Source organism: Pteropus vampyrus, unplaced genomic scaffold, assembly GCF_000151845.1.
Source record: "Pteropus vampyrus isolate Shadow unplaced genomic scaffold, Pvam_2.0 Scaffold91, whole genome shotgun sequence".
NCBI lineage: Eukaryota > Metazoa > Chordata > Mammalia > Chiroptera > Pteropodidae > Pteropus > Pteropus vampyrus.
The window spans coordinates 8,672,933-8,699,067 of record NW_011888872.1 but is presented as its reverse complement, the minus strand read 5'-3'; the positions used below and the strand labels follow the sequence as shown (position 1 = coordinate 8,699,067).

General features: G+C 33.3%; 1 protein-coding gene across 20 annotated transcripts in view; it reads right to left on the bottom strand.

Moving 5' to 3' along the window:
* NRXN1 (neurexin 1) overlaps positions 1-26,135 on the bottom strand; it is a 1,047,547-nt gene that overhangs the window by 298,850 nt on the left and 722,562 nt on the right. For all 20 annotated transcript variants that reach the window (XM_023532814.1, XM_023532816.1, XM_023532823.1 and 17 more), the window contains one exon: positions 2,771-2,952. In XM_023532814.1, coding sequence (XP_023388582.1) covers positions 2,771-2,952 — 182 coding nt within the window. The remainder of the gene's footprint in view (positions 1-2,770; positions 2,953-26,135) is intronic.

The following is a 26,135-nucleotide window of genomic DNA, read 5'->3' as shown; positions in this document are numbered from 1 at the left end:
AAATTCCTAATCCTGGAAAAAAAATAAGAAGAAATGATTTAGGGGAAATCAGGATAGATTCAAAGGTACCTAAATAGTTTCATAAAATAGCCTTTGAATATTCCCAAATCTAAGTATCATTATTAAGAATACTCTGTTACTCATAAGCATTAATTTTGGTCCTTATACACTTCATTTTCCTTTATATCCTTCCTTCTTTCATTTCTCCTCCCTCTCACACTCTCTCCATTTATCTCTCTCCCTCCTCCATGCTACCTACGTACCCAGCCATCTCTACTCCCTTGCAACCCTCTAGCTTGCATGGGCACAGTCGGTGTTCTTTCTTTCTTCCCCTGCCCTCCCCCTCTTCCTCTTTCCTCTCTCCCTCTCTTTCCTTTTTAAAATATCTAGCTGCTCTTTCTCTTTCTCCTCCATGTACCTAACATTATAGGAAAGAGAAGTAAGCTTAAGTAGTAAAAAAGAAAAACACCAGTCTTGTGTTAATTTTGTTTGTATGTTGAAAACATGGAAACAAGACGGTTTTCTCCATGTAAGCAATTTGGTGAGTCACTAATGGCTAATCACTGCTTGTAGGCAATGAGAGACAAAGGAAGGAGATAGGAAGTTTTAGATGATCAGATTTAGACTAAGACTGGGTCCTTGTAGCTGATACAGGAGTGATCCAATGTTTGGTAAACCCAGGAAAACAATGTCCATTTTTTTTTTCCCCCAGTCAAGGGCAGACTCTCAGGTCAAGGGAGAGTTTGAATATAGCAAAACACTGAGGAAGAGTATGGAGAGGCAAATACTAAATCCAAAGGGAATGTCAGTGCAAGACTGAGAAGAGATTGAGAAAGGGGGCCCCCACACAATGGCTATCAGAAACCCATGGCCCACAAAGAAGCGGTGGAAGGTACTGGGCTGATTATGAACACCTAGAAAGTCAATTCTTTACATATGAAAGGACTCTATGCCTACGTTTGATTAGAATTAGAAAGAAATACCCATTCTTGTAGACTAAAACACTTTGACCATAAAACAATGGTTTGAGTAATTTAATAACATAGCCACTTTCAATTTGAGAGTGATCATTGTAGAACCTTTTTGCAGGGTAAATGTGTAAGTGGTTATGGATCAATAAGTAATTTCTTTCAGGAGAAAAAGTTTTTATTTATTTGTTTGTTTGTTTGTATAAATAGCAAGGCTCTTAAATCAGAATGGAGCATTTAGAAAGTTGAGATTACCCTAAACAGCAAGATTCCTTACTATACTAGTTAAGTTTATCTCAACTGATCATTTATTTATGATGCCATAAAAATCCAGATGCTTTCAGTTTTGATTATTAGATATTTGCTGAAAGGCAGCTGAAATTACTTTCCCAGGTTTACCATTTTGACAAATGCATTTTGAATTGAAAATTTATGATGGTGAATTTACAACGGTTCAATAACAGTTGTGCCAAAGTGTTTTATCTTTTTTCTTTCCAAGATTAGCAGTAAACTCAGCTTTTATGGTCAACGTAAACCCCCTATCAGCTTATTTGAAGTTCTAGAAGTATAATGCAAAACTAAGATTAAGAAAATAAATGAATAAAGCTTTGAAAATTAAGATCCTGCAAAGGTCTGTGATATCATATTTTGGTGTTTGGTGGATTTCTAAATGTTTTAGGATGAGTGCCTGACAGCCAGTTTCTAACAGGAAAGAACATGTTGACCTAATAAAATGTCCTCCAAGACACAGGTACTGGTAAAGAGAGAACTTAGAGACAAAAACTAAAGAAAACAAAGATGATCACATGAAGCAAAAGGATAAACTATACCTCAAGGATAAAAAGGGAGATGAAGGGACATATGCTTCTAGAACCTTCCAGAAGATAGACACTTTAGACCAAGAATTTTAATAACTCTTCAGTTTTTAAATGTCACACTTTCTACACTTTCTTATGGTTTGTATTTTCACATATCAGTAAAATATTAACATCTCTTATTAATGAAAGCCTGCAAATATTGCAAAGAAATGAGGAGGTAAAGAATTGCCACCATACAAATTAGTAACTCTTTGAATGCAGAGATCTAGAGGAGAGATTCCAAGCTATAGTCAGTATGGCAACTTTAAAGTGTAAAGAAAGTTTTTCATTTATGAACTATTATTTGCCATCCATTCTGTGCTGACTAAATTCCTGTGGGATGCTTGGAGGAAAAGGAATGTTCCCAGAATAAAATGGCAAGAGTCTATTGTATTTTCTTTATACTTATATATCGAAATGAGTATAAGATGGCATAGAAACAATATTTGGGTGGTTTTTTTTTTTTTTTGCCATTTTCTTTCATATCTGTAATTATCCTTAAAGTTTTCTTTTCTTTCACCCATTCCATGTAATTTCAGACAATTCTCTTTTTGGATTAGAAAAGAAATAAGGACACTGGATCCAGATTTTTGATATCATAAGTTACAACCCCCTGCTTCCAGCCAGATGGACTAGTATCTAGAGGGCAATAATTTATTGTATTAATTTGTCAAGTCTGCCTAAAGTCACTAAAAACACACCAGAAATAAATCTTTACAAACAGAAAATTGATAGAGGATCTCACACCTAAACAGAAAAAAATTTCTAATATAACAATGTTCAACAATAGTAATAGGTATAAGGTCTTACTATTTTTAGAGTTTATTTATATTTTCTGTACCAAAGTATTGGTTGCTGAGGAAGAGAAACTTCCAAAAGATAGAATTATAAGTCACTTAGAAAAAACTGTTAAAACAAAAAGCTGGTTATTTTAAAAGTACTTACTATATGTAGCTCTAGGTAGTCCCCCAGGCCAGAAGAACTGTCCACTCGCACCAATACGGCTTCTTTCTGAACAGTGCTAAACCCTATGGCCAGTCTGTCTGCTCGTGTACTTGGCCGGTCATTAGGAGGCCACTTATATGTGATTTGTCCACCACCTTTGCTGAAGATATACGTTGTCCCAGCTGGAAAAGTAAAACCAAAACCATTAGTCCAAATATGACAAGTGCACACTTGCCCATGTTTGTTATGTTGACATATCATTAAAGTATTAAATTTATACTATGAAAAAAAATAACTTTGGAAAAGCAAATAAGTAAATAACAGATTTCAGTCAAACATGCTCAAGAAAAAGAAAAGAGGTTTTTGTTTGTTTGTTTGTTTGTTTGTTTGTTTTAAAGAAATACTAAGGCAGCTCAGTTTTTAATACAATCATTAAATCTACCAGCACGTGTTTCAGGACAAATGGGAGATTACTGCTTTTTCACTGAGTTGGACAAGCATAGTCTGTAATGGGGTTTTATTTCTTCCGGCCAGTTTTTAAGAAATTGACTTTGGATGCTTCCAAAAGGAGTAAATACATATATCAACTTGTTTTTGAAACAAGAGCTGCATGCAGATTTGATAAGGTCATACAGCACAGTGAAGCAAATCGCAACAAATATGCTACGAATCAACTTTTATGGGGAAAGGGTCTATTCACATATGACAGATGATAACTAATGGATGGACAGCCATAAGCCCCAGTAATCATGTCAAGAAAATACAGATAATAGATCTCATCCATAGAAGTCAGGTCTTATTTAACAAGCAACATCTAGTAGCTGTCAAACTATCCACCATCATAAAAAGACCCATTTATTTTCCAAAGTGAATACTAATCTTATAGAACTAAGAATAATGTCATAGCCTCATTTGATGAGTGTTCAAATTTTATTTTATGGTGATGATGTCAGTCAATTACACATCTTAATTTAAATAGGGTTTTGTTTTCAAGCAGGTTTACCGAGCATCCAATGCATTAAAGTCCTATCTCATTGCACCACTGGCATCTCACTGAATGCAAAAAAAAAAAAGAATTCTTTGAGTCAGAATATTTGGAAGAGACATGCAAAGATATATATATATACACAGAGGTCTTCCTCCACACTAAAGGGGACCACATAAATATTTATTTAGTTATCCCAGCAACAGATCTTAGGGTACAATTTATAGAAGGGAGTGTAGCCTTCCAGTAACAAAAGATGCCAATACATATTTATTTATTTTCTTCTTTTAATTAACTTCTCTAATGACTATGTATTTCATGTGAATTTTTTTAAAAAACAATATTTAAAACTAGAGATGCTACTTAACAATGTAAAACATATCTAAGACTTCATGTTTTCCAGAATCACCCAAGTCAGATAGTACTGTAAAGCAACAAATGTCTTACATTATATGATAATTTTTAACATTAAAAATCACTTTCACAACAATTGTTTCCTTTCTTCTGTCTGTATAGAAAGTAGGGCAAGCATTACTCCCAAGTTGTATTTAAGGAAATTTAGTCATAAGAATTGTCTCGTTACTTAATGTTGCCAACTTGGTTTTGTGGCAGAGCTGGTAGGAGACCTAGTATCCAGATTCCGACTCCTTTATATATATATTTTATTACAGAAATGTTTCTGTTATCATAACAAGACAGTCAAAAAAAGTTAATTGGATATGTCAGTCTGAATTTATCAAGGCCAACTGTTATCATATTCTAATGTCTCATATCCATAAAGTGACATTTGCACCTCATGATCATATATTGTCCTTTCACCTCACAATGCTTTCAAAAAAAGAAAACTAACTGTAGATGTGAAGTGACAGAACATTTAATATATGTAGATTAACATTTAGTCTAGGGTACGCTTCTCAAACTTATTGAACTATGAAATTTTCTAGTTGCTTTGTTACAGAACTTGAGGATAATAATGTAAAGGTTTATATTTTTAGTAAGATAAATGTCACAATACAAACATTATTACTCAAGATTTGATTTCATCCCATATTTCAACCTTTTCCAATAAGTATAAGACTTGGGAACTAGCATGCTATTATCTACTCTGGCTTTCCTGCAATGACTTCCCAATTCTTTAGGTTTCACCAAAACAAAGCAAAAACAGTTGTAAAAAAAAAAAAAAAAAATGCAATTATTTCTAGTGTTCTTCTCCAAATATCTCTAGAAAGCAATCTCTCTTACTTTTTCTTCTGTACACACAGTAAGTGCATTGGATTGTACTCATCGGTACAATTCTATAGTAAGCAAAATAATTAAATGTCTAGCCTCTGCACAGCCCTCTTCTGCCTACCTCTATAAACATACTGCTTTAAAACAAAAAAAAAAAAATCACTTCCCATCAAACTCTACTAAATCTCCTACATTCTCACAGCCCTCCTTCTATCAATATAGAAAATTGCCACTACGGTCTATTTTGATAACCTTGAAAATGTGATAATATTCTCACAATAAAATATAGTGGGTCAGATGACTAAAATTTTCAAATCTAATTCATTTAAAATTGCATCTTTCTGAACTAAGGACACGATGTACTTACTGAAGCAGAATAATGAAGACATTAAAAATGTAAACACTGGACTCAGGTAGATATGGGTTCAAATTACAACTTTATCATTTACTAGCTACGTGACCCTGACCAAGCTATTTATTCCAAGTCTTGTGTTTAGTATCTGAAAAAAGGGAGATTATAACACTATTTTACCTCATCAAGCTCCTATCATAGATATTGCACAGTAACACCTTAGTTCAATTCCTGGCATGTGGTAAGTATCTAATACATTTTAGAGAGAACAGATGGTATGAACGTGTTTGTGTATGTGTGGTGAAAATATAAAATGATATTGCAATATAGTTGTTTTAGTATAAGAACCCTTAGAAAATTTTAATTGATTTTGAAGTTGCGTTCAGACCAAATGCCTTTGAGTAATAACTTTTTCTCAGTTTTTATTAATCTTTTCAGTTTTCATTCCTTGGATTAGAAATTTTCTTAAGATAAACCCATTATATTATTATTTACATTGACTATAGTTGATAATAGGAAGGATATTAAATTGTACCCAAGGGAAGCTTTCATGAGAAAAAGAATATTAGTTCATCACCATAAAGTGTCTAGGATGGGAAGATTTATAGCATGATGCAAAAAATTCACTGTGACCATTAAATGAAGTCTATACAAAATGAACTGGCTTTATTTTTAAATTTTATTTTTACATAAATGTTTTATTATATAAATGAATTCAATGTGCAGCAACAGTACATGCTAATCAGTTACAAGCGTTTTATCAATGTGGAGAGGAACAGGGAGGAACATGTTACCTTTATTATTTATGTGTTTCTATGTGGCAAGCACCAATACATCGGTGCCATGACTACTAATGGATTTACTGTGAATTAACCTTGATATTCATCACATCAATGAATGTATGGATGACTCAAATTTAAAGTGGTTTTCAGCTATTTCCACATTTAAGTTGTGCAGCAAGTCTATGTTACTCAGTCCAAGATGATTAACGAAGCTGGCTCCATCAGATGCAAATATAGCAGTGTCAACATGCTTTACACTGTAATAACTGTTGGTAAAAATTATACATGGGCTCTTCTAATGTTTAAACTGCCTGTGATGTTATTATAAGAAATATTTTTAGATTTTATTTAACATGTATTTACATAAAGGGCTCTCTCCCCTCCTTCTCTTTCTTGATAACCATCTCCTCCCTAAATGTGCTGACTTCAGCCTTACTCGTTTCTGAAAAAGCTAATATATTCCCCAAATGGATTGAAACTTTCTGAAAAAGAAAACCAATCAGCATGTACTTTGGCAAGCTTAGTTATTGGTTGCTTTGGGTCCTTGCTACATAAATAATATAATTAACTTCTGAAGATTTGTTTCTAACTCATAATGGAAGTCTAGGAAAAAAAGGTTCTTTTCTGAAAGCTTATAATTCTTCAAATGTCATTGTGTAGCCAACATGAAACATTTAGGCCATTATGATTCTGTTAAATGTAATAGGAATATAACACTTTTTCCAGTGTAAGTTTGCCAGGCAGTCAGATAGAAATTAAAACAATTATAAATAAGGGGAGCTTTTATTACTCTTATAATCTTGTCAAGAAGTTCTCAAAATTTTCTGAACAACTTCTACCTATGTGGAAGCATTCTTTTGAGTAAAGTTCATAAAAAGCAAAAAAGATGAGAAGGCCAACTTGGCTGAAAAAAAAAGTAGTTTTAGACTATGGTAAAATTTCTTAACTGGTGAAACTTTAAATAAATAAATCGATCAATCTATCTATCTATCTTAACGATCCCACATGTACGCTATAGCAACAACTTACTACAGTTCATAGTCTTTCTCAGTTTCTATAAATTTTGTAAGATCACAAAGCATTATTTCACAAAACTAAGCAGTTTCCTAATTCCCAAAATTTCACATAGGAGCATTAAAAACTCAGGAAAGATGGGCATTATGAGAGATGAGTGGACTCAGAGTAATAAGAGTTTCTACCTATAATATATAATCAACTCTAAATCTAAAAAGTAATAAAAATTACCAAATAAAAGAGATGAGACAGTTCTCAATGCTACTGTGCATCTAAGGGTGGAAAAATCCTAGAAAAACAAAATGAAAATAGAGACTATATGTAAATTATAATTTGAGACTCCTGATGGAAGACACAGACTTGTTAGAATCAACAAATGCATTACAACTAGCTAAGGGACTAGAAAATGAGACAGGGCTTTCATCCATACAACTTTGAGAAAGAGCAAGTAGGTCTGCACTAAAAGAAACAGGGCAAGAAACATGGCATGCTGCTGAAATGGCTTAGATACTGACCCCGTAGTCTGAATCAGACCAAAGAAAAGTCAAAAAGAGTTTAGATGATCCCCAAATAATGAAAGCCTTATCAAAGTAGCTCATAATGGCATTCAAGATGGAAGGAACAATGGGAAGTTTTTTTATATATGGCAAGTTGCACGATGCATTAGAAGCTTGGACTCTTAAGAATTAAGAAAATGTACTGAATTTTTAAAAAGCAGTTTGTTAACTATTTATAAAACTGAATGCAAATTGAGAAAAACAGGAAAGGTCAAAATCAGGAGCACCCTGTTCTTGTGCATTGGAATTTTCTGTTCAACACCAATTATGAACTTGGTTCAAGTTCTTTCATAAAGATTCTCGAACTCCATGTAAATCAGAAATATTGCTAGATCTCAGGGCCTATGAGGACTCACTAGGTATTAACAATTAATGTCTCCCAAACTTTCAATGAGATCAAAGGAGGGTGAACCACTCAGACTCCACAGTAACCTTGGGAGGCATGAAAGCAGAGAAATCCTCCCCTCTAAGTCAGCCTATATGAGATTCAGCTCTACCTCAGCCAAGATACCATTTTAAAATAAAAAGTGGTCTGTGCTTATTCAATAAGAAATTTTAATTAAAATTAAACTACCAGGAATGAAACCGCAAAAAGGTATAATGATTCCTAAGAGGTCAGGAATCATTTCTCTCAAAGATAGTTTCAATAGTAATTATGCACTTCAATGAGAAAGTAAGGAAATTTTCCATTTGCCTATTGGCCCAAAGCTTTTCTCTAATAAAAATCTTTTCTAACAAATATTCCATATTTTTTCTAGTAATAAAAATTCTATATTCTTATGATCTTGGAAATAATATATTTTTAATGGATCATGTATACTTTTTAATTTTGATATTTGACATTTTCATATTTTGACATTTATGAAAAGAGTATGCTACATAAAACAGTATTAATCCTTTTGAACACATGTATGCTTGTTTTCAAATGAATTTTTCAATTCTTCAGATTTATTTACAGTAATTCTTTATAATATAAGTAGATTCACGGCTGAACTATCTTGTCCATATCCTAGATATTTATTCAGGAATACCACAAATAGTGTAGAGTCGGTGTAGTTTGGGGAGAGTCAAAGTTTCTTTTATGACACTTAGCAGAAATGATTCATTCACATTCTGACATTTTCAGTTGAGCCTGAATCTTTAAAAGGTGTGAGGTATTTGCAAAGATTTACTGGAGGCATCCTGCTTCAGAAGCCATTCCAGACTTTGACTCACTGAGGCTTTAAATTTGCTGAACAGAAATGCAGAAGACTAATCTTTATTATTAATATCATAATCACTTTTATTCTATACCAGAAAGGAGTTATAACTTTGTGGCAGTGATGCTGTTTTCCATCCTTAACAGTGAAATTAAATCCTGAACACAAAAGTGAATGTGGTTATTTTGAACTATTTGTATTACATACTTAAAATAAACAGAGGCTGCTATACAAACAATACAATTCATAATAATTTTAGGCTAAAACCAGAAGTTTTGCTTTTGTTTGTTTTCTAATCTTAGTTCCTTTCATTTAATATCTTCTGGCCTATCTGCTATATCTAAACCCTTTCTCCTCCTGAATAGGCCCCAAATAAAATTATTTACTAGTTATTCTGGAGTGGAAATGGATAGAATATTAATTTCTGACTTAGAAGTCACTTCAAACTAAGTTGTCACTCTATCACCTAGGCATTCACAAGGAGAATACACATTCTCTTGTGACATCTGCTTTTGCTGCTTTATGCTTCTCTGCTGCACCTGATTTTCTTTTCAGTCCTGCTTCCCACTCTTATTCCAGCCAAGGTGAATTCTCTGCCTTTATCATTCATTATTTTTAACTTGTGAATTAAATTTAAACATATGATATATATCAGAGTTGTCTTTTATTGAAATTTCCACCTTAAAAGTATGCCTACTGAAGATAGTAGAAGATTTAACTTTTGGTATCCTCATCAGACTTTTGTACTTTTATTCATTAGTCATGAACAAGGACCCCAAATATTCTTTGAACTAAGTCATGACTATTGATACAATGATGAATAACATAAGGCTCTTGATCCTCTGATGAATATAAAAAATTCCATGCCTACATCCATTAGCAAGATGGAATGAATGTCTGTAGTTGTATAAGAAATATGAAAAATTTCACCAAATACAACAAACTCAGATGAGGAGATAGATCGTCTAGATTACTCTGATAATGAACACCATTCTCCATACAATTCTTTATGTATGTGTAAGGAACAACTGTGATGATGAGTGATGAGCCTTTTCAATCAGGTAATGGTGAACATAAGAGAGTCAGTATGAAATCTTAGAGTTTGCTTGAATTATCTAGCCCAAATTTTTCCATGTTTTATAGGGAAAAGCAAGATATAGCCTACTAGTCCTTAGACTTAAGGAATTTATTAACCATCAGAGAAACTAAGGAGATAGCACTGTAACAAGGTGATCAAAATTAACACCCATGGTGACAAGACTTATGAAAGTCAAGTCTTCCAAACATGATGTGCTGAGATGGGCACATCATCATTTCTGTTGTTTTTGCCAAAAATGCATAGCTCAATCTAATCATAGGAAAACATCCAAGAAACTCAAATTGAAGGACATTCTACAAAACCACTGACAACATTCTTCAAGAAAGTCAAAACTAGGAAAAACAGTAAAAGACTGAGGAACTGTCCCAAATTGGTGGGAACTAAGAAGACATGACAACTAGTTGCAATGTGAGATCCTGCTTTAAATCTTAAACAGTAGAACAGGCCATTAGTGAGACAACTGATAATGTTTTAATAAGATCTTTACTTTAATTAATAACATTGTTCTAACGTGTATATCCTGGTTTCAATCACTGCAGTATGGTTATACAAGATGTTAACTTTAGGGGAGGTAGCTGAAAGGGTAAGGAGAGACTGTGTTTTACTTTTATAATTTTTTTCTAAACCTAAAATAATCTCAAAACAATTTTTTAAAAGGAATGTATTAATCGCAAAGAGTCATTTAGAATTTGAATAAGATTGTTGACTGTAGGAATCTAGGAAACACAGGTAACCTGAAAAATAGCTCTTGAAGTGTAGTTGGAGATTTTGTTTGACAAGAGAACTAGAGAGTGTTTGTAGGTAGACAAAAGACTTTAATTTTGTTCTATGTGTAAGAAATTTGCTTAAAACACAGCTCATTGAAAACAAACCATAATTAAGCCTTTAAAGTGAAGATACATGGAAAATTCACATTAAAATAAAACTTGCCTAAATAAAGCAGTCAAATTTGAGATCAGTTCACCCAGTAACCCAAGTACTCATTCATACATTTATTTAGTCATTTATTAGGGTAGGTCATTATAGAAATCAGAAATTCTTATGAAACAGTTTCCATTCCTAAAGTCATATAGGTAAACAGCCTTGAGACAAAATTCATTTGTCCAACCTTATGATGACAGCTTACCCAAATTCATGTGAGCTAATTCCTCCCATAAATTTGGAATCTAAGAGGGACACTAGAGAGACAAAAGAATATAGTATAAATGCTAATAAATGTTTTTCTAATATATTTCTGACATTTGTACGTGCAGAAATTACTATATAACATCGTTGTGATGGAAGAGATGAGTCAAAAGACAGGGAATATTGGTCATTACAGAGGAAAGATCTATACCTCTTCTAACATAAGTAGGAAAAAAAATTCAGTGTGAGATTATTTTAGAAGTTGCTTGATATTGAAAGCCAGATGGTTTAGTGAAGTGGTAGAGACAGACTCTAATTCAAAATAAGGAGCTGGAATTTTTGAAAAAACAAGCAAAACACAATGCTGCTGGAGAAAGAGAAATACAAAAGAAATACAACATCATAATTCAAGAATAAAAACATCTATATACTCAATAATATTTAAGCATTGCTTTGTATAAAGCACCATGCTAAATCCTAGAGATGATAGGTATATGCCATAGTTCTAGAATCTATCCTTTCACTAGTTATTCAATCAGATGTCATTTCTTGAATTTCTCTTTTATATTTACATTTTTATAGCCATTGCTCATACTGTAACACTTTCAGTCTTAAAGGTTTTAATATATATTCACACTTACTTATCGTATACCTTCCTATTCCTCCTTAATTTAAATCTACCTTACCGACTAACATCTGATTTATTTTTAAAAACAGTATTTGTAATCACTCCTCTATTGAAAGGCCTTCAATGATTAAACCACTGCCTACCAAATTAAGTAAAAAATCCTATGGTAACTTTGAACATCCTCCATACAAACAAACCCCCTACTTCGGCCAAACTGAAGAAATCAGTCTCCCCAGATACCCCCAAATTCTTTTTGGAGAAGATAAAAGTTAATATGGCTCTGGAAAAATAAAAGCCAATGTGTTTTGTGGGAAGGATTTTCAAAAGTCACAGAGGCACAAAATGGGTTCCAGAAATAGGAAGTAGATCCACTTACATTACAGAAGAAGCCGATGCATTTTAACCCACCACTAATTCCTTTCTCTTTGTCTCCTAAATTAAATCTCTAGATAAATACAGAGTATAAATCATACAGTGGAAATTAAGACTTTCAAGGTCAGTGTTAAAAAAGATTAGATCAGTTCTAGTATCTTGGCATAGTCATAATTCTACAAAATACAAATTTCCTTTAACGAAGAATCACATAACTTCATACATGTAGAAAAATGTGATATTACTGTCATAAGAGAGAAAACATATTTAATATGAAGTGTCTTGGTGATATTTGCTGCTTATCACAAATGTGTTCATTCCATCTTTATCAGAAATGAAATCGCTTCTAATTGCTTTAAGTCTTGCTCAATGCTTAGTAGAAAAAGCAATAGTAACAGCAACCTGTATTAAAATAATGGACATGTAACTTTGGTTTGCTGATTTATTCATTCCTATCTCAGATTCTCGGAAACAGCTTATGAAGACAACAGTAAGAGTAAAATTCAGCCAATTCTGAAAGATATCAATCTATATATTTTCACAATAAAAGATATAAGCAGCAAAATAGTGGGAAGTTTGATCACTTTGACAAGCTATTGTGGTTAACTTTAAGATTTAGAGTCCAAAGATGGACGGTTTTTAACCCATGAAGATATTGCCAAAGGAATGCAACAAAGGAAATGAATTTAAAAAGTGATGGGGAAAAAAAAAAAAAAGATTTCCTACAGAGATCTTTCTATTTCACCACCTATGTGAAAATATATAACGATGTGTGAGAGTCATTTTTGAACTTGAAATGATTAAACATGAGAGGGTGGATTAAAGTGCCAAATCAGCCCTGGGGCAGGGAAGTGTCAAACCCTTCTTCTTTTGTATTTGGTTTATAAAATTTTATCTTCCTAGACTAAAATTACAAAGTGGTTCCAATCTGCACCTCAGATCCTTGAACTCTTGGGTCCCCAAACTTAAAAGACCCTCAGGTTTAAAATGTAAGTCTTTGAGCTCTAGAGTCTTCAAATAGCATCTCTGAAAATGGTTGAAAAAGATCCATAGGGCAAAGCAGGAAGGGCACTATTAAGGGTGAAGTAGACTTCAAACTTAAAAATGCCCAGATCTAGGATCATCCTTAAAAGTTCAATTCATTTTAAATTGGTTATTGTATTCAAATGTAGTTGCTTGCCATCTGTCTTTGAAGTCATTAAAATTAAGTTTTATGATTCCTGTGGGGAAAAAAGAGGCCATTTCTAACTCAGTATAATTTGCTTACTACCATCAATCACTAATTAGAATCAATTATTAAGAATGTGATTCCTTTTTTTTTTCTAGAATATTCTAAACTATTTATCAAAGAATGACATGGCTTTCTGTTCCTTCTTTGGTACAATGAATTCATAGTCATATAACTTTTGGGTAGATGCTATTGAAATGATTATTTTAGTCAGATGTGTAACAATAATGCATCTAAAAGCTACATTTAACCAAGAGAGCAGTATTTTTGTAACAGCAGGCAGTATAAAAGTGCTTTGTGAATATTAACATATTCTAGCAAATTAGTTTGCACTCATTATCATAAGCAATTACTTACTGTTTAGATGTAGCTCGTATTAAATTGGCAAGCAATTTGCAAGAATTAAAACATAACATGGCTCTCTGAAAATTCAACAATATACGGAGACAAATGATGCTACTAGGTTCACAGACCATGTACCAAACATAGTACCCATTAAACATATTTAGTGTTATAGTAGTAGTTGGTTTGCTCCATGGACTTTTGATGCAAGGTAATTTGGTAACCACTATTTGGACACTATCAATACAACTGTGTATATCAGACAGTAGGAAGAATTAAAAAAAAAAAAAAAAAAAGTCCTGAGGAAAAAATTGAGGCGGCTTTGTTTTCTCAGAATGAATAAGCTGTCAATTTGACTAATTTTGGTACTTTAATAACCCATTGCATTGTCTTGTGTGATTTGGCACTACCCAATATGTCCTTTTCAAGCAGTTACTGTTGTCTTGATCATTCTCTTTATTTATCTCCATTTTACCTTCTTTAATAATAGAACTCGAGGCTGGGCATACAGCTATTCAGCTAAAGCTTCCATTTCTCATTCTCCCTTGCAGCTTGACTGTGTCATGTGACTAAGCTCTGACCAATGATACACGGGCAAAAATGATGTGTAATTATTTCAATTCAGGTCCTGCAATATATCTGCACTTTCCTGGCCAAGTCCCTCTTTCTTCCTGCTGAGTAATAACAAAAACTGAGACAACTGCCTTAGTTGGCAGCCACAGGTTAAGAACTGTATCTTCCTCACTTGAGACCACTGAACTATAACAATTAAGTGAGGGGGGAAAAAAAAAAAAAAAACTTACACTTTGTACAAATCTGTATATTTTAGGGTCTCAATTTCATAGCAAAGGACATTTATATAGACTTTAAAACAGGATGACAAAACATGTCCATGTACTTTTTATACTCATGACAGTCCAGTAAATTTGATAAGGAAACTTAATTATGTTTTACAAATTTAAAAGAAACTGATATGCACAGAGGTATGATTTGTCATGGTCAGAAAGTAATGTGAAACTTTTCTTATCGAAACCTTCCACAGAGGGCTAATAATCTACTACCCTTATAGGCAGCCAATGTTATTCACCCTGGCAGGTCCTATGGCGGGGAAGAGTGGCATATGTTTTCAAGGATCTACTCCATTCTCAAATTATTTTTTTCCTTACAAAAACAAAATGGCACACAGCTGCAAAACATGGTAAGGATGTTCCATATGACCCTGAAGCAAAGTGAAATTCATTGACCCACACTAACCCCTTGGCTTGAATATAGAGCATTTCCTTTAGAAAATTTGTCATTGTAAATTCTTTCTCGGGGAGCTAACTCTTTGAAATGTAATCATCAAGGGCAATAGTACTCCTCTCTTCTAGACTCTGTGGAAATGAAGTCAAACTTAGATAAGCACCAATTGGCAAACACAGAGGACCTGAAGGCACTGAGTAATCTCCCTCCCCCACTCCCAATGTCCTCTAGTACTTTCCCTCTAACTCACGCCAGAGTTTAAAAAATCTCCTGCCTTTTGTTTAAATGGAGTTGAGTTCAGTCTCTCTCCCCTATTTAATCCTAATCCTCAGAGAAAAGCTCTACCTCTTCATAGAAAGTAAACAAAGTGTTATCAGGGAAGCTTAGTAGTAAGAAATTTGGAAAAAAATTATCTAGAGGTATGTTACACATTAATCAAAATGCTAAATAATATTTTATAGCAACATTGTGAGGAACATTCACCTAGAGTGAATTACAAGATATACGGCTGCTATAGAAAAGCAATGAGCATTTTATCCCCATTTCTTGAGAATAGTCACAGCAAAAAACAAGTACATAATTATCAAGATAGAGTAAATTCCATTTCATTTTGTATTGGTTTTATATTGTTTATCTCTAATATTCTATCTTGAGGATGAGAACTGGTTCTCTTGGTTCCAAGTATTTACCTCAGAGCCTCAGAGACTATCATGAGGTACTTCACAGATATATAAAAAGATTTGATGTTGTGAACGAAATAAAATATATAATATCCAAAACTATTTTGATAATATCTTTATTTTCACTTGATGTTTTAGAATCAAATATCTTTGTACTATATGTGTAACAAAGAACTTAATTAATGAGAAGCTGGAAAAAATGTGTTAAAATCTACATCAGCAACTGTTCTTAATGTCTTAAAAAGCATGATAATTTAGAAACTACCATCAAAGTGCTATAAATTAAGAGTGCTGAGAAAAGAAGTTTATTCAAAAGAAATCTAGTTGATTTTTTTCTTTACAAAAGTGAACTTTGGAATAAAATAAAAAGTCTTAATTTTCTGTGATATACATATATGCTACTTTGGAATGTACATTTGTATACTTTGTGTAATCATATACATTTACACACTCTCCTTTCTCTAAACTTTAATGAACATATTCTTAAAACTGATATAGAATAGACTGTGTGTGTATATATACCTCAGGAAAGAAAATAAAATGTCATGTTAACTGATCAGAGATGAGCCTTTAGATAACCAATATCATACTGGGGACAGATAAGTTAAAATAATAAAGCAGAATAAAAATAATAATTCAAAAATAAAAAAAACAAAGACTAACCCTTCCCTTGATGAATGGCCTAAAATAAGTCTCTTTTGTTGTTACTCAAATTCAGATTCTTTTGAAACTAAAATAGGCAGGCTCTAAATCAAAGACAATTCTGAAGCTGGGATTTCATTTATTCTTATGCAAATAAACACCTAAAATAATTACAAAGGGTGCATTTTAAGAATAGAAAAATAAAACTTTTCCCCTCAGAAAATGTAACTGGTTTTTTAAGCAATGTGAAAAATCCTCATATCAAGAAATGTTCAAGCATTTTTTATTCTGCTGTTTTCATACTTGTAACCAACAGTTATTTCCACATTCCTTTACCATGTCCTATTTGGCAAATACCATTTCTCCTCCACATATTATATTACACAGTTTGAGGTGTAGATTCCCAAAATAGTAGAGCCAATTTCTTTTTCAATCCCGTTAACAATATGAAACCATAAAAGCCACAATGTCTGTACCCATGAGTAAGATGTATAGAATGCATTCAGCATTGGAAATTACAATTTCCACTGCAACTTTACAGGGCATTCACCAATAAGCTGATCAAATATTTCTGTGCCTATGGAGAAGTGACAGCTTGTTGGAATAAGTGTGTAGGGAAATGCACAAAACAGTGATGTCCCTTCCGCAAGTAATCTGATCATTCACCCTCGAGAAATCAGTTATCGCACTTTTTATTATCTTCTGCCCATGCTCTTCCCAGATAATCTTTCACATGTCAAAGAAATTCATGCCGAGGATGATGGGGTTTACACTAAAGCAAGAGGAGATCCATCTAGAGGGTTTTCATTGGGGAAATGACATGATCGGTTCTGAATTTTAGCAAGTGTATCAATGCTCTATGTGAAAAATGAACTGAGAGGAGCTGGGGCAAGGAGGCCCAGCAGAAGGTTACTTCGTAAAAATAAGAATAAACTATAATTACCTATGAAAAGTAGACAGATGTAGACCTTTAGGAGGTAATGTTGTAAGGACTTTTGATGATTGGATTTGGAGAGGAGAACAGGAGAAAAATCAAAGGCTACTCCTGGGTTTCTGACCTGGGAAAGGGGGTCAATACTGTGCTATTCAATCGCTGAGATAGGAAGCATCATAAGAAGAATGAGGTGAATGAGAAATATGAGTTTGATATGTTTGAATTTACTCGTCTTCTTCCATATGAGAATATTAAATCATCTTTTATATTCCTGTAGTACTTAGCACACTGAAGTATACATGGAAGACATTTGTTAGTATCCAGCTAATGGATCAAACAAGTTAGAAGGGATGTTCTAATGAAAACCACTGTCTGCACTTTCTCTTAAAATAATTTTTGTAAGACACAGCTAACTTGTATCTCCTTATCTTTAAAATATTCTTCAGATGTAATACTTAGCTTTTAATAAGACTTTTTAAATTATTTTTTGCAAGACACAGCTAACTTGTAGCTCCTCATCTTTTTTAAAATATTCTCCAAATGTAATCCTTAGCTTTAAATAAGACCTTTCTGCAAAACCCATAGGAATTGGCTATATTTGCCATCCAAACATTTTCAGTGTTCCCTTTCTTGCAATAACTATCAGAAATTGCTTTATGGAAAGGTTTAACTATGTAGTATTGTCTCAGCATGTCTTTTGCTTGATGGCTGGCTGTTTGTTTCTCTGCATGTAACTGCTTGGTTAACTTTTCATACTTAGATGATATGCTTCCTCTGTTCATCAAAATTTTATTATCTGTTTTCTCCATCAAACTATTTTAATAAATTAGGATGTGTTGGTTTTCCTGTTAAGCTACATAGGTGAGCAATAGGGTCAAATTTGACAATATAGCTGAGGTTAGGCTATATCTGTGGATGAAGTTGAGTTATGTGCATTTTTAGCACCTTTTAATAACGGAAGAAGAAAGGCAGTGATGGAATCCATTACTATTGAAAAGTATGCTCTGTATACTCCATTAGCTCTGTTGACCCTCAGTATAAAATATTTTAAAGGCTTTCTCTAAAGAACAAGTTTAGTTAGACATTCTATATCTTAACCATAACTTTGAACTACTAGATCCTCTGTTTCCTAGAACATAGTGGCCATGGTTTATATGATAACCTGAGTGGAAAAAAATTAGAAAAAAAATCTTCCTCTAAATCTTTTACTTCCAACTGCTGGAAAATTGTCATAGCATGCTGATTTTGTCAGAACAAGCCATTTGCTTTCTATGTCCTAAGAAATTTCTGTATTAAATATGTCACTCCATGAGAGTAACAATGTGAATAGGACCAACTGCACAGGTCTATGTCTTGCACAAATGTCCTCGACATTTCTTTAGTGAGTTGCAGGAAACATTAGAGTTTGGTTCAACAGGAAGACTTAACTCATCTTGGATGCTATTGTTCTGTGGAATACAACCGTGCTCCTCAGGAGGAAATAAAGAAATGCAAGAGACACAGAAAAGAACTATAATTTCTATTTAACTCTTTAATGCATCACGAACATCAGTGACAAAAGAAGTTCAAGTTTTTTCTTAGAAAATAAGCAGTTTTGCACAATTGAAATAAAATCAGTCAGAGACTTAGTTTGTGGAAATGAAATTCCTGAAAAGAAAGACAACAGAAGAGTAGTGCTAACCCAGGATGCATGAAGAACTAGAGCACATCAGCTAAAGCTATACATTTGAAGCACAAATTTCAGCCAGACAACACTGTGACTGGTAAAAACAAGACACTCAGATCCTCGGGAGATCAGTCTCTTTTCCGATTCCTCTATGGCTGCTCCAAAGTACACATTCAATTTTGAAGTAGGTTAAATTAGGGGTACAACTGGGAATATGTGATTAATGAATTTTATAAAATCTTCCTTCTTTTCAATTAACATCAACAAAAAAATAGACAGAAAGAAGAGAAACCCCTCAAAAAGATTTGATGAGCTTTACCGAGTCTTTTCAGCTTTTACCCGATTGATTTCAGGCCATGATGGAGACAACCAGACTGCTAATTAAACTATTAACTCTTTCTTCTAATTTGCAAAGCTTTGAGCAGCATTTATATTTCAGAAGCCTCCCCTACTCTGAAGCCTCGAAGAATGCAGACTTTCCAAAGACAACCAGGAGAGTTTCATACACATTACTCTAGGCCAAATTTGGCCCTGAAAATGAAATCAAATGCATTGACTCAAAATATTTAATGACTTTCACAGACTTTGTTTCACAAATTTATGTAACAAGGAAAGCCTGCAGGGTAAGCCCAGAGAGGTTCATTTTTCCTGATGTTACATTGAAAGGCGGCAAAAGTGAAAGTTCCTCTTATGCTTTTGAGAGGAGGAAGATTACTTTCTAGCCAATGGAATGTAGTGTCGGCACAGTATAAAATCCTGTTGAAAATGTAAGAAATGTGCTGAAGTCGAGATGCCTCCATAGTCTTAAGTCGTAAGATATATATACACTCATGGAACAGTAATGCCCCTTAAGTTATTATCTAAAAGGAATGTATGTGTTCAATTAAAAAAAAAATGCAGCAAATTCAGTCTCAAAATAGATTTCATTAATTTTAAAAAGATATATTAATAACATAAATATATGTAAAATTACGATATCTTTTTCTGACATAAATCAGATCTTTACCTCTCTCACCAGAACAATGACTGCCCTCTGAATTCATTAGTAAATTTTATCTCTTATATGGTAAAATAAATGAAAATAAGATTTCAAATGAAAATAGTTAAAAAAACATAATGTAATGTACTCAACCTTGAATCAGGAAAGTGTGGATCTAGTGTGGATCTACTCCTAACTCATTACTCTATAACTTTGCCAAAGTTATTGAAACTATGCAATAAGTCACATTGTCCTCTTCTGAAAATAAGAAGATTGTTTCTGGTAATCTCTATAGTCATTTCCAACTCTATTCTCTGAGTTTAAAATATCAATCCACTAAAGCTGGCACTAACCTTGAACTTGATCCCAGCACACACTGAACATGAGCATGAAGTAGGAAAGCATGTTTACAGTGAGGCACCATAGTAGATAAAATGTAATGATTGGGGGAGGTTATATATTTTGGTCTAGCAACTCCATCCAAAATCAATACAATACAAAATCTACAGAAATGACCGTCTAAAATGAGCTCAAGGTTTATTGAAACCTAGTTATATAATTACTGAGGTCTTCTTGGTCTAAAATCTATAATTACTGCAGTTACTATTAAAAAGGTTGGGTTAAATGTTATTAAGCAAAACCACCCTGGCTGATTTGTTTTGTGAATACATGTTAAGATAATTCCTACCTACAGGAACAGAATCATTCCAAGCTGAAATGATTATGAGCCGTTGTAGGTTCTATTGTCACAAATATAACTCAGATGCAGAAAGTGAGTCATTATTCTATTCTAGCAGTCAATTTAAGTTATGAAAATACAAGAAAAAGTACAAGTATGTTCTCTACAAGTACAGCTGCACTGGTATCATTTTCTTCATTGCTCTAGTTGAGAGAGACCAGGCATCAATTTAGTCCAAAGCTTATTAATTCTTACCCTAAGGTAATCCTGCACGTGTTCACCAACATCATAGCCATTTGCTTGTTTGTTAGTATGTGTTCATATGCTTTGGGATTTAAAGCAAAGAATTTAAAAACATTTACAGATACCCAGTTAAGTCATCACAGTGCTCATTCCCTGGTGGGTTAATATTCCATTTGAAATGCCACCAAACTTTTCACACAGGGGGTAAAAGATCACATTTTCTTCTGAGTTGCATAACAGTACCCTACATACTAGCTGAATTTTATCTATCACGTTGCCTCTTTTTTCCCCAAGCACCTGTTGGAAACTAATTGGCAAGGTGATGATCACTTTTACCAAGGTAAAAGAAAAACACAACCAATTACCTGTCTTAGATCATAAAATTAGTGAGCAGGAAAAAACTTACCTTCAGTGATTTCTTTCTCAGGTTTTAAATGTCTGCCCTTCACACAACTATCCCATATTAAAGCAATGAAAAATAATACGCCTATTGTAATGTGGCACCATTCAAATGTTGAATGAACGTAGGGCAATCTCTACTACTCACCTAATCAATGACTCTAAATTAAAGACATCACTATATACAGATAACTGTTAGTTCTTTGAACACACATAGAAAATTCTAATCAAGAACATTCATGTGTGTAACAGGTCTAATTATAGCTTGTGATTAAATAACATTTGTATATTACAGAAGTTGTGAAAAGTACAGATATAAAGAAAAAAGAGACTTAAAACAGGTGAGGAAAATTTAATTGATTTACCTACTGATAAAGAAAAATGAAGAGAAAAATAAAGAATAAACGTAGTAACATTGGACTAAGAAGTCAGAACACGCATTCTTTGAAAAGTCTCCAAACTGTCCTTGACACCAGTCTATACACCTGGTTCAACAGTACAGATTTTTTTAGGATATCAACATAACTTTTCATCACTCTACTGTTTGGTTATTTGGCCCAGGACTAGCACAGAATAGGATTGGTCTAAAGGTTGCTTTTTTGGTTTGGAGACCATTTAGGAAGTGACATTATGTGAAATCAATGGGCTGTTAACTTTTCATCTTTCTCAAGTTCAATATCATAAGAATCTTAAGGATTTAATGGACCTAGTCTGTTGAGTGAGGCTTTCAATCTGCTATATTTCTTCTAATGCACTAAAATGGCTTGTATGGAAAATTAGTACAACCTTATGTAATGGGACAACTGTAACAACTAACATATTTATGAATTAAGGATAATGCAGTAGTATGGTATAGATTTAAACCAGTTTTTTAACAATAAGATTTGAGTTTATATCATTTCTTTGAAGAAAAGGGATGAAAAAATCCCTGGTGACTAAAAAAAAAAGAAAAAGAAAATCAGCCACAATTTAATGTACACATATATACATATAGACAAACATAATAGATAACATTGTAGAACAGTCTTTAGGTCTCTAGAGATCCATTAATATTTCATATCCAAGGAAACTAGCCACTTACTCCTTCTGATTAAAAAAAAAAATAGGATTTTCAAAGCATAATCTAAAAACAGACAAATGACAAAGCAATCATTTTTAAAAAAGGTAAATTATAGTAGGCAGGAGAAACAAAAAAGAATATCGAGCATTCCCATTAGCAGTAAAAGATAACCAATAGAAAGAAAAGGAACATAAATAATAATAAATCGCTGCACGTAGGTCAATTAGAAGGAGATTGTCATGTACTCTACCAAAAGGATGATTACCCTGTGTTGTACATTGAAATAGAGCAACTCCCTCAGAACATTAGAGCAGTTATATTTCCATTTTAACAGATTTTGGAGGCTTTGTGCACATGATTAGGTGAACATTGCAAATAAATTTCAGGAAAAAGTTATCTTTTAAGGCTCCTTTCTTTTGAAGACACAAAGCAGGCAAAATATCATAGGTCTCTCTCATATCAATGAGAAAGATACCGTCACCAGAACAAGCAAATGTCTGTCCAACTGCTTGTAAAATAAAGTCCAGGGTGCCAGATCTTCTCAAAAAAACAGGAGAAAAAAAAAAAAGAATTCTGGCAACTGATGAAATATACTAACCAAATCATTTATAATATCTACAAGTGTTTTTAGAGGAAATTAAATTTCAGACTGATGCTACCCTAAAAATTGCTGAAAAGAAAATTCTGCAATCTGTACTAATCCACATCTCCTACCAAACAAACTTTCAACTCAGTTTATTTTTCCCCAAATACAATCAATATGAATGGGCTTAAGATTGTCATATAAAGAAGTACAAGAACTGCTTCTCTTTCCTAGGAGATTTATCCTAGGGAAAGGCCAACTCGCCAATTCTAGGTCCTCTTGTATTGAGAGTATATCTGCTCTTTGGCAGAAAAGACTTGGGCTAGAAAACATACTATAAAACAAGTGTTCTCTGATCTGATTTTGAATTCCTGGAAACAAGCAACTTTCTGCTAACTCATCTTACTATGTCCAGAGAATCATTAAATAGCAACTACTTTGTGAGATTAAAGATCTATCTATATATTTTAAGAACATTGGAAGAAACTAGCCTAAAGGCTTACCATGCAGAGGAGACTCAGTGACTATACTGACAATCTCTTCAACCAAAAGCACTACTATAGCCACTACGGAAAACAGTATGAAGGTTTCTCAAAAAATTAAAAATGGATAATACCTCTTGACCTAGCAATTGCACTTCTGGGTATTTATCCAAAGAAAACTAAAACTATAATTTGTAAAGATCTATGCACTCTAATATTCATGGCAGCACAATTTACAATAGCCAAGATATGGAAGCTACCTAAAAGCCCATCAACAGACGACTGGATAAAGAAATTATGGTTCATATATACAATGGAATATTACTCAACCATTAAAAAAAATGATATCCTACCGTTTGCAATGACATAGATGGACCTAGAGGTTATTATGCTGAGTGAAATAAGTCAGACAAAGAAAGAAAAATACCATATGATTTCACTTCTGTGCAGAATCTAAGGAACAAAAAGAACAAACTAATCAAAAACAGACTCACAGATACAGTGAACAATTTGGTGATGGGCAACGGGGAGAGGGGGTTGGGGGGCTGGGAGAATAGGATGAAGGGTTAAAGAAGTACAAATTAGTAGTTGATAGTTGGTCACAAGAATAAGGAGCACAGTAGAAGGAATGCAGTTAGCATTAATATGATGGTTTGGTGGAAGGCCAGGGGAGGGAGGAATCGATTGAGGGGATCATTTTATGAACTATATCAATGTCTAACCAATGTACTGTATACCTGAAACTAATTTAAATAAGTAATTTTTTAACAGTTATTTAAAAAAGGCACTACTATGATTAAATCACAACACTATAAAGTCATAGATAATTCTACTGCATTAAAACATGAGTTATTAGTTCCTAGGCAGAATGCACAAGATCGCATTTCTGATTTATTGTGGAAAACTCCTTCCAATAGCAATAAGTAAAGAAGAAAAACACAGAAACCAAAGCCAAAAATAGCACAATTCTGCAGGTACCCATTATTCTTAAAGGAAGGACAACTGCCATAGCTAAAAATAGCTAGAAAATATTCACAGGTGATTTCACAGCAGTGCATCCAAATAATCATGGTGCTATAAAATGTTCCTAATATAATATGGAATAATATTATTTTCCCATAAAAGATTCCAGCTTTCACCTTATAAAAACAGAGATGATAATAAGACACAAGACTAGAGAAAGTTATCTTTCCATCATATGTCTTTCTCAAAATACTCACTCACACTTAAAAACAAAAAATTTCTCAGACTTCATAGGAACTGACATTCCACATTTAGAAATCATTTCTTTGGCTTAATCGCTTACTCTTGCTTTTTAAAAATGTATCAGAGGGTCAAGTTCAAGCTAGAAAATGCCCAAATGAGGGTAGAGTTTTGAGAACCAATTTTGAACTCACTGACTCTACAGATTTTCCAAAAATCCTCCTGGAATGGACAGTGTTAGTTCAATATTACTAAATGAGAGCAGATATAAATCCCTACAATTATCACAAAATTAAGTGAAGAAGAAAGAAAAGCAAGGTTGGTGCTCTGAGACTGAGATCACCCAGAAAAAAAATATATTTCTTCCACTTTGGAAAAACCGAGGTGGTGCTTGGTTTGCAAGTTGTAGTAGGAGTGTGGGGCAAGAGACAAGAAGAAAGTTAGTCGCCAATAATATTGGCCAAGGTGACTTCTGACTCTCTACCATCTTTTTGTCTTTCCTCATTACTGCTTTACTTAGTGGACTATTCTTTGTCATTGGTGAGTCCACCGTGATAGGGGATGGATGGTCTCCAGTTGATAGACACAAAAGACTATGTTTGGTATTTAAAAAGCATAAGGAAAGTATAATTTCATTTGCCTATATCAAAATTACTTGGATAAATGAATATAGAGAATATTACTTATTCCTCCTTATTTTAGAAAACCAATGGAACAGTCAGCTTACTCTCTGCATACAGAGAGCAAGCACAGCTACCTCGGGGATTAATTATTTGCTTTGTACACACCTTATGATCATGTCTCTTAAAAGAACTCCCAAGGCAATCCTGTGCACAGGTCCACTGTTATTCTGTTTTTCAGAGGCTAATGTGCTCTATGAGGTTGTTAGAAACGACAACAATAACAACAACAGTTGTCTCTTTGTTTAAATAGGGAAGTAAATGAACAGGAAAAGTACAGGGAAGAGTAGCTTAAGTATAAATGCAAGTTAGTACTGTCTCTGCTGTCTTTGGCCAATCGCATACCAATTTCATTGTTTCTGAATTCTGAAGAAAGTAAACTGTATTCATATTTCTCTCAGAAACTCAGAAATATCATGGATGTTAAATATATTAGTATGTATCTTTGAAAAAGAAAATACAAAGCTCAGAAGAATGTTTATAGTGTACGTATTTCCTCAAAGTAAATTACAACAACGCGTTAGTTTTCAATTGAACCATGAACATCCTGAAAGTAAAAAGCAAGGTGGAATTTTAACCCTTTAAATTCTTTAGAAGGATGAAGTTGCTTATGTTTTTTTGGAGGGTACTTGTTACGTTGTTGTCCTATATGAATTGCCACACTGTTGATACAATCTGGTGCTTCATTAATAACTAATTGAGCAATATTTATCTAATACTTAAAGATATGAGGCATTATAGGGAATATAAGAAAAGCATATACATTGTATATATAATAGTTATATGAAGGGTGAGCCAAATTAGGAGTAACAGTCATATAAATAAATACTCATATTTTAAAAGCACTTTATGACTCTCAAAATCTGTTTCACATCAGATATGTTATCTGATAGACATTAAATAATGTGAATTCTAATAAAGATAGTGATCCAAAGGTAGAAAGATACAAAACTTCCACTGGAGCTAGTATTTGAAAGATG